Consider the following 8,445-nt stretch of genomic DNA (forward strand, 5'->3'; position numbering starts at 1 on the left):
ATTGAGCCATGAAAGGAGACCCACCGGCAGAGGCCACAGCCAAGGCTGACTTCCCACACTCCACAGGGGACGCCTCAGGTTACAGGTTTGACTCCACTGCTCCAGCTGCCAAGGCGGCTAGCACCCGGTCAAGGCCAGGAGCACCAGGAAACACTGAGCAGCAAGGGTGTGGGCGGGGCTCCTCCTTCTTGTCCTACCCCCCACCCCGAGCCGGTCCCTGGGGGTACCACAGACTTTCAGGGTGACTAAGATGAGTCCTGAGCACTGGACCAGCCCCCATCTGTCCTCTGCCTGCTCTCAGCCAACACCAAGCCCGAAACCCACCGGACAGAGGGGCAGGGTCTGAGAGGGGAGCAACCGGGTGACTGCGGGAGAAACAGCCGGGAAAGAAGAAAGGAGAAGGACAGGGAGGCGGAGAAGACAGAAAGGGAGAGCATCACAAAGGGAAAGCAGCAAGCACAAAGCCAGAGTCAAAAGAGAAAAGCGATCCTAATCCCAAACTGGCAAAAAATAAAACCCAAATCAATTTTTCTCAGCGTCTCTGACCTGTCCAGTACTGAAAAGGCCTCCTGAGGCTCCCTGTTCCCCCAAAGGGCCACCTGGTACCCCTGCCCTAAACACACCCCCACAGTTCCCACACAGCGGGATTTTAATCACAATTACACTGGGCCTAATCCAGTTAGTTCCCAAAGGGCGGAGGGTGGGGAGGGGATTCTTTCACACCATTCTTTCCAACCCTGGAAGCGGCTGGCTGCCCCAGGTGCAGTGTGAGCCCAAGTGAGTCCTCACGAAGGCCAAGAATCTGCCGCTAAGATATGCACCATAAAGAAGGCTGAGCACCAAAGAATCTATGCTTTTGAACAGTGATGTTGGAGAAGACTCTTGAGAGTCCCTTGGACTGCAAGGAGATCAAAGCAGTTAATCCTAAAGGAAATCAACTTGAATATTCATTGGAAGGACTGATGCAGAAGCTGAAGCTCTAATACTTTGGCCACCACATGCGGAAGAGCCAACCCATTGGAAAAGACCTTGATGCTGAGAAAGACTGAAGGCAGGAGGAGAAGGGGGTGACAGAGGAGGAGATGGTTGGATGGCATCACCAACTCAATGGACATGAATCTGAGCAAGCTCCAGGAGATGGTGAAGAACAGGGAAGCCTGACGTGCTGCAGTCCATGGGGTCGCAAAGAGTCGGACACGACTGAGTGACTGAACAACAACAAAGAAATGCACCCAGGCCGCCTCAAATGAGAGCTCTTGCTGTCTCACAGCAGGACCCTGGGGATGTTAGCCACCAAGACCAACTTCTGCTTCCCACCACATATTCAAACCCCTTGGCACAAAAACAACTGTTTTGCAAAAAATTCCCAAACTGCCTTTTTCCAAGGTTACTTGGGAAGAAGGTGGAAGGAAGCCCAGAGCCCTGTCCTCTCTCAAGCCCAGGCAGCCTCTCATGTGGAGCCACACAAGGTCCCAAAGAGGCGGGAGGGAGGGCAGCAAAGTTCTCCTGAGAAAAGGTGGGAGCCTGCAGGAGCTGACTGGGGCTGTGGTCTCCCTATCCCTAAAGCAGCAGACCCACCCATCCAGGTAGGGCCTGGCACCCACTTTTACAGCACAGGTGTGCTTGCAAGGCGCCTCACCCAGGGACAACCTCTGTCACCAGTCCTTGCTTGGTGGCCATCACCTTTGGACACATGGCAGCCAGTTGCCAGGCTGGGACCAGATGAGGCTGGGGGCCTGCAGAGCCAGACACTCCACCTGCTGCACCCTCGCAGGGACCTCCTACGAGGATGTCCCAAGGAGGCCCTGGGAGAGGAAGATGAGGGATCTGAGCAGGAGAGCAACTTCCCCAAGTACAAACCTGGGGACCAGGCAGACACATAACAGACCTCTGTTGTCAGGGAGACCAGGCTCTGGGCTGAACAATAGCCCAGGTGACCCAGAAGACCCTACAGCATCCCTGGCAATAGCATTCCAGAAGGGTCCCGGTGACACTATGAAAGAAAGTTCTGGGAGAAGGAAGGCGGGTTTCTGTCCACCTAGTGAGGAAGGACACCAAAGACAGACAGATGCCTCAATGCGGGAGACCCAGGTTCAATCCCTAGGTTGAGAAGATTCCCTGGAGAAGGAAGTGGCAATGTACTCCAGTACTCTTACCTGGGAAATCCCATGGACAGAGGAGCCTGGTGGGCTGCAGTCCATGGGGTTGCAAAGAGTCGGACACAACTGAGCAACTAATACTTTCAATTTCACTTTCTAGTGGGATGACGTATGAATCTGAGTTGTGAAAAATGGCGAGTGAGAGCCACCGCTGACCTTTCCCCAATCCTTCAAACGCTACATAACTGCCTCTTCTTCCACAAGGCCCTTTGGTCCCTCCACAGCTCCCCAGAGTTTGTTAGGGCCTGGACACCACTTGCTGAGATGAGCATATCCTACGAGGACACAGGACAGGGAGTGGGGAAGCAGTACCCCACACCAAGTGCTGAGTTGTGCAAACCAGGCATGTTGTCACACACACACACACCCTGTGTCCTCCTCTGTCATCCACATGCTTCTCAGACCAGAGGCCTGCATGAAAGCTGGCAGTCTCTTCCAGGAAACCTCCCCTGGCTGGCCCAGTCCTGACAGTTTCCTCTCGCCCACTCACCGACCTAACTTCCTGCCTGTGGCACCCTGGACTTTTGCTGGGCTGGGCTTGTCTGAGACTCACAAGGCTTGAGATGAACCATACACCCTTTCTGAGGCAGTCCCACAGCTAGCACGGTCCTTGTGCAGGGACCACCACCTATCTACTCCCAGGCATAGCATCCTGCACAGTGAGGAGAGCTGGACAGATACAGACAAACAGCAGCAGGATCACCTGGGGCCCAGTGCAGTCATGGATGACATCGTTAGCATTCTTCCAGGAGCCTAGTCTCAGAGACCCTCCTATGTCCCCACAGACTTGCACGAGGCATGAGGTGAATTAGGCGCTAAGACTCTGGGATCAAACTGCCTAGACACATGTCCCAGTCCTGCCACACATCAGCCAGCCATCTTGGGCAAACTGATCACCTCTCTGAGCATCAGTGTCTTCATCCATAAAATGGGAATGAAAAGAGTTAGGTAAGATAACGTGTATATGCACAGGGACAGGGCCTAGCAGACAGAACAGTTGTCCTAGCTCCGGACAACTGTCAGCCATTCCTGGGAGCATCAGACCCCACAACACCAAGGCCTGAAGCCTGGAGAGATGGCATCAGTTCCTGGCTGGGGTGGGAAAATGATTCTGAAAGTCCCAGCAGAGGGGATCCTGACAGCGGGCTAGGAGCACAGCTGCTGAAGCTGTGAGCGAGGTCAGCTGGGCAGGGCCGGAAACATCTCAAAACAATCCCCCTCTGGGACTTTCCTGGTGGCTGAGTGGAAGAGAATCTGCCTGCCAATGCAGGGTACATGGTTTCGATCCCTGATTCGGGAAGATCCCACATGCCACAGGGCAGCTAAGCCTGTGCACCACAACCATTGAAGCCATAACTACTGAAGCCTGTGAACCCTAGAGTCTGTGCTCTGCAACAAGAGAAACCACCGCAATGAGAAGCCTGAGCACCACTAGAGAGTAGCTTCCACCCGTCGCAACTAGAGAAAAAGCTCGTGTAGCCATGAAGACCCAGCATAGCGAAAAATAAAGAAATAATTTTAAAACTGTCCCCAAACCGTGCTATTTGCATTTCATAGGGTTTGACACCCTCCCTAAGATCCTCATTTTAAAAAACAAACTGCCCACTTCTGGCAGTTCAGAAGGCTACTTGAGTCTGGTAGTACTTGAGTTACTCAGATTCTTTCCTTTCAGGAGAGGGGCAGCCTGGAGAGATGCGGTAAAACCACTAGTGGGGACTCCACTGTAGGAGGCGGCCAGCCCTCCACGTGCTTCCTGATGTGTCAACTCAGTAAACAAGAGGCCCTGCAGAGGGTGATCTGACCGGTCTGGAGGTGGTAGGTGAAGCGGTGGCAGCTGCTAAATGAGAAAGTACCTGGCCTGCCAGGCAGCCCCACCCAGCCTCAAATCCAGCTCCACAGCACCAGCTCCAACAGGCCAGCCCCACCCAGGGAGCAACGCAGGGACCTCCTGGCATGTGGATTCAACACTCTAAAACTCCACTCTGACAAAGACAGGACGAGGAGGGCACTGGGAGCCTAACATTTTTCAGTGGACCCAGAGCCCGGACAGCAGGGCTGGGAAAGAAGACTCCCACTGCAGACCCCTTCAAGCTACTCAAGTCTTTGTTTTTTGTTTTCTGTGATTTACTTTTAATTGAAGGATAACTGCTTTACAATATTGTGTTGGTTTCTGCCACACGTCAACATGAATCAGCTGTAAGTATACATATGTTCCCTCCCTCTAGAACCTCCCTGCCACAAGCCTTTGTTTCCATTTATCTAACTGCCACTATCACTTCTACCTGCCAGGCGGCCAGGGACCACATGTGTACTTGGCAGAAAGTCAGGAGGGGAGACGATTCTGGTCTCTGCTATAATTTCCCATCCCAATCAAGTCATGTGACTTCTGACCACTAACTCCAGGTCCTGACTTTCTTACATGGATAAGGCTTGAGGGACTGGGTCTCCATGTGGCGGGGTGATTGTGTCCACTTAGGAGAGAAGATATGGGGTGTCAATGAACCGTGAAGGGATCACAAACAAGAGGTCAGTAGGAGGCAGTCCCCTGCCCGAGAAACTTGGCAGGCAGACCTCCAGTTCCTGCCGAAGGGGCTACAGAGGTGCTAAGGGTGGTGTGGAGACTGGAATGACAGCATTGGGGGTAGAAGCTGCCTCGGGAGAGAGTTGCTGAGTGTGAGGGAGGCCAAGATGGATCAGGCCAAGTGGGTCAGGGGCTCAGAGAAAGGAGAAGAAGCCCAGCTCCCCAGGAAGGAGGAGCCTGTTTCTCTGGGGCCCCCAAAGAATAGCAACAGCTACAGGGACACTGACCACAGCTCTTCCTGTTTTATGAGTTCCTGCCACGTTCCAGGCTTCATGCCAAGCTCTATCTATCACTTTGAGCAACAGGGCCAGGAAGACAGGCACGAAGAGAGGGCAGGACACTAGGCCTGGCCCATAAATGGCAGAGATGGCCTGGACAAAGTCAGGTTACAAGACAAGGAGAGGTCTGCCTGGGAAGGGATGTAGGTCCAGGAAAGCAGAAAGGCCAGAGCCCAGGGCCTCTGCTTAGGCTGACCAAGGGCAAGAAGCAGAGAGAGGGCTGAGACCCACTCAGGGACTGACTGAACTCCCGGGGCCCAAGACAGGCCATGTGCTGAGGTCTCCTGGTCCTGGCCCTCCTGTGCTGGGGCAGAGGCTATAAACAGAAAGGTGCCACCACCTCTCTAGAGCCATCACTTGTAGTATAGGTACGACGTGCTAGAGGTTGTGGTTGTCCCATCTTGGAAGCAGGAAAGGATCTGCCTAGCTGGGTGGGGACTTGGTCACTGCAGTGGGGTAGGGGTTGGCAAGAACTGGAAGGTGCTGGGGTGGGGGCCTCATCGAATCCATGTCCCCCTTGCAGGCCAACCTAGAACCAAATTCTGAAGGCCCCAAGCCAACATCTCTAGCCATGCTCACCCAAAAAGCCTAAAGGGGAACAATAGGGGAATCTGTTCTGGGTCTGCCCCCTTTCCAGTCCACAACAGGGGCCACTGAGGCGCTAGATTCAAGAGCAGGTGCTCTGAAAGTTGTTGCAGTCAGAAGTTCCCCCAAGTCACTTATCAGACACAGCACCTGCAGGAAAAGGCTTAGAGCTAGTTCTGCTTAAGCCAGTGCTGCCTGGATCCACGAACTCCAGCCTCCCACTCCATCCCTGTCTCACTCACAGCCTCTGGAGTAGCACACGGGGTGGTCAGAGCTCAGCCTGGCTCACGGGGCCAAAACCTTGGTATTAAGAAGAGGCCTCAGATGGCCCCTTGCCCACCCAGGCTGCACCCTGACCCAAGCAGGAGTGAAAGGGCCAAGATGGTGCTGAAGGAGAGAATGGAGATTGTCACTGCTCACTTCCTTAGTTCCATCTCCCCTCGGAAGAGCCACCCTTTTCCTGAAGTACTCAGAGAATCCCCCGCCAGGGGCTCCAGAAGGGCCTCCCAACCCCACTCCACTGCTGGGTTCGTAAGCAAAGAAGTTGTGCCTGAGACCCAGCCTCACCAGCCCAGCCCTGAGATCTTCCAGACCCATCCTCATGAGCCCTTCCAAGACCACCCTGGGGAGATGACCCCCTCTACCACTTCTGGTGCCACTGGGAAAGACACAGGGAGCTGGGCCTAGGTTCCTGCTCAGACACTTGCAGACTCTGTGCCCTAAGCACGTCCTGTGGCCTCTCCAGGCCTGTGCCAGGCCCTGTACCACTGACTCTACATGCATGATTCCATTCCAAGCTCACATCAACTCCTTATCTTAACAACCCTTGAGCAGAGGAACCTGATTTTTGAGAGTCCAAGATCTAGTCCAAGGTCACGGAGCTGGCAAATGCAGGCCAAAGATTAGAGCTACAACTGCAGGACTCTGGGCTCGGGCTCATAATTGCAACGTCTGTAAAATGAGAAGATCCTCAGCTATATTCAAACGTCCAGGAGCCACTCTCCTTGCCACGCTTTACCTATCCAAGGGGTCATTGGCAGAGGCTGCAACTAAATGAAGTTCCCAGCGAGGACAGAGTCAAGGGATTTGAGGTATGGGGCACGGTCCTGGGCCCAAAACTGTATGACCTAAGCCAGAACTACATAGCTCGGTCAGCCACCCTCAAGACTCCCGGGCCTCCAGCTGTATCAGTGCGGTCTTAACCAGGCCCACAGAGTCTATGGTGTGACGTGGCTAGATGGCTGGCCCGCCCTCTGCCCAGGAAACAGGGTGGGTCAGGTCAGAGGCAGGGCCTGCCCCTTGCAACATGGGTCTGGCTGACTCATCTGGAGCCCACGAGTAGCTTCCTGCCCACAGGGGCAATGGGTGTCAGGCTTGCCCACCAGTCAGCCCTGGGAGACTGTCGCCACTCCATCCTAGGCAGGCAGGGGCCTCAGGAGAATGAGCCCCACCCCAAGCTTTTGTGGGGACTCAGCCTCAGGCAGAAAGTAAGTGAAACCCATTCCAGTCAGAAGAGTTTCTCATAAAAGGAGCAGCCAAGCTGAATGCGGGTCCCCCATGGGCCCAAACTCACAGGCCCAGCCAGAAACCCAGAGTCAGGAGTCACTCCCTCCTTGCTTCCGGGTACAGCAGGCTCTACCCACAGCTGACTACACGCCTTGCTCCCTGGGACATTCTGAGCTTGGCTAAGCTAAGCCTCAGTTTCCCCACCTGTTGAAGCAGGAAGGACCAGGAGCCCAACCTTACACAGGAGTAAGAGGAGGAAACGGTAACGCTTAGCCTAAGAAGCTTAACAGAGGCCCTAGGCATAGCCCGCATCCACAGGTCTCTGCTGTTGGGGCCCCCGCCCATGCGGGCGCGCGGGGTCACTGACCTTCAGGGCACACTTCTGGCCAGTACGCCGGTGGAAGCACTCCAGCACCTTGCCGTTCACACCCAAGCCCAGCACCTGCTTGGACAACTGGTAGTCATCGGTCACTGCGTACTTCTTGGGCTCCCGCCGCCCCCCGAGGGCGGGAGCGCCGGCGGAACAAGGTCCGCAGGGTGCACTTGACGGGGGCGCAGGGCCCCCCTGCTCCTCCGCTGTCTCCACGTCCATGGCCCCGCGGGGCGCTCAGAGGCGGCCCCAGCCTGGCGCGTCCGGGGCCACCTGGGAAAGAGACGAAGAGTGAGTTCCGCTCAGACTCCTTCAGTACACTCCAGCCATGGACGCCCTAAGCCGGACTGGGCTCCGGGCCGGGGACAGGGCTGGGAATGAGGAACGAGCTGTGGAGAGGACGGACCCGCGACAGGGGGCGGTGGTCACGCAAGCCGGGCACCAGGCGAGTCCTGCCCCGGCCACCAGTCAAGAGGGGAAAGCGCCGCGGGGTCCCGGGATTGGGAGGTGGAGGGGGCCCTGTGAGGGCGTACCTGACGAGGGCGGACCTGACGGCAGCTCACGGGGCTGTGGTTGCCCGTAAGGGGCAGGGGCAGGGGTCGCCAGAGGCCGCGGCCCTGGGCGCCCAGAGCCGAGAGTCGCGCCGCCGCCTGCCCACGTGACCGCTCCCCTCCCCCGCGCGTCCCCGACTACAAGCCGGGCTGGGTCAGCCTTAAAGGGCCAGGCTGGCCCAGGCAGGACGGGGCGGGGCCGGACCCGCCTAGAGCGAGGCAGAAATAGGGGGCGTGGCTTCTCGAGGGGCGGAAACCTCCGAGGCTCCGCCAGCCGCCGGGGAAACCCAGCGCTAGAGCAGCCGGCTACCGAGTGGGCTGAGCGAGCAGCCAATTGTACGCGCCACCAAGGAAGAGGCAGCACAGGAAATCTCTTGGAGTCTCAGGTAGCCCCTGGAATCGGGTGTTTTCTCTG

The 8,445-nt window shown here is 56.3% G+C and overlaps 1 protein-coding gene across 1 annotated transcript in view; it reads right to left on the minus strand.

Moving 5' to 3' along the window:
- MAPKAPK3 (MAPK activated protein kinase 3) overlaps window positions 1–8,190 on the minus strand; it is a 28,386-nt gene extending 20,196 nt beyond the window's left edge. Inside the window, exons 1-2 of the mRNA XM_043886336.1 lie at window positions 8,013–8,190; window positions 7,477–7,752 (exon numbers count right to left, since the gene is read on the minus strand). Of these exons, the coding sequence (XP_043742271.1) occupies window positions 7,477–7,701 (225 nt within the window). The 5' untranslated portion in view covers window positions 7,702–7,752; window positions 8,013–8,190. The remainder of the gene's footprint in view (window positions 1–7,476; window positions 7,753–8,012) is intronic.
- Between the last annotated feature and the right edge of the window lie 255 nt (window positions 8,191–8,445).

The sequence above is a fragment of the Cervus elaphus genome, chromosome 24 (assembly GCF_910594005.1).
Source record: "Cervus elaphus chromosome 24, mCerEla1.1, whole genome shotgun sequence".
Lineage (NCBI taxonomy): Eukaryota > Metazoa > Chordata > Mammalia > Artiodactyla > Cervidae > Cervus > Cervus elaphus.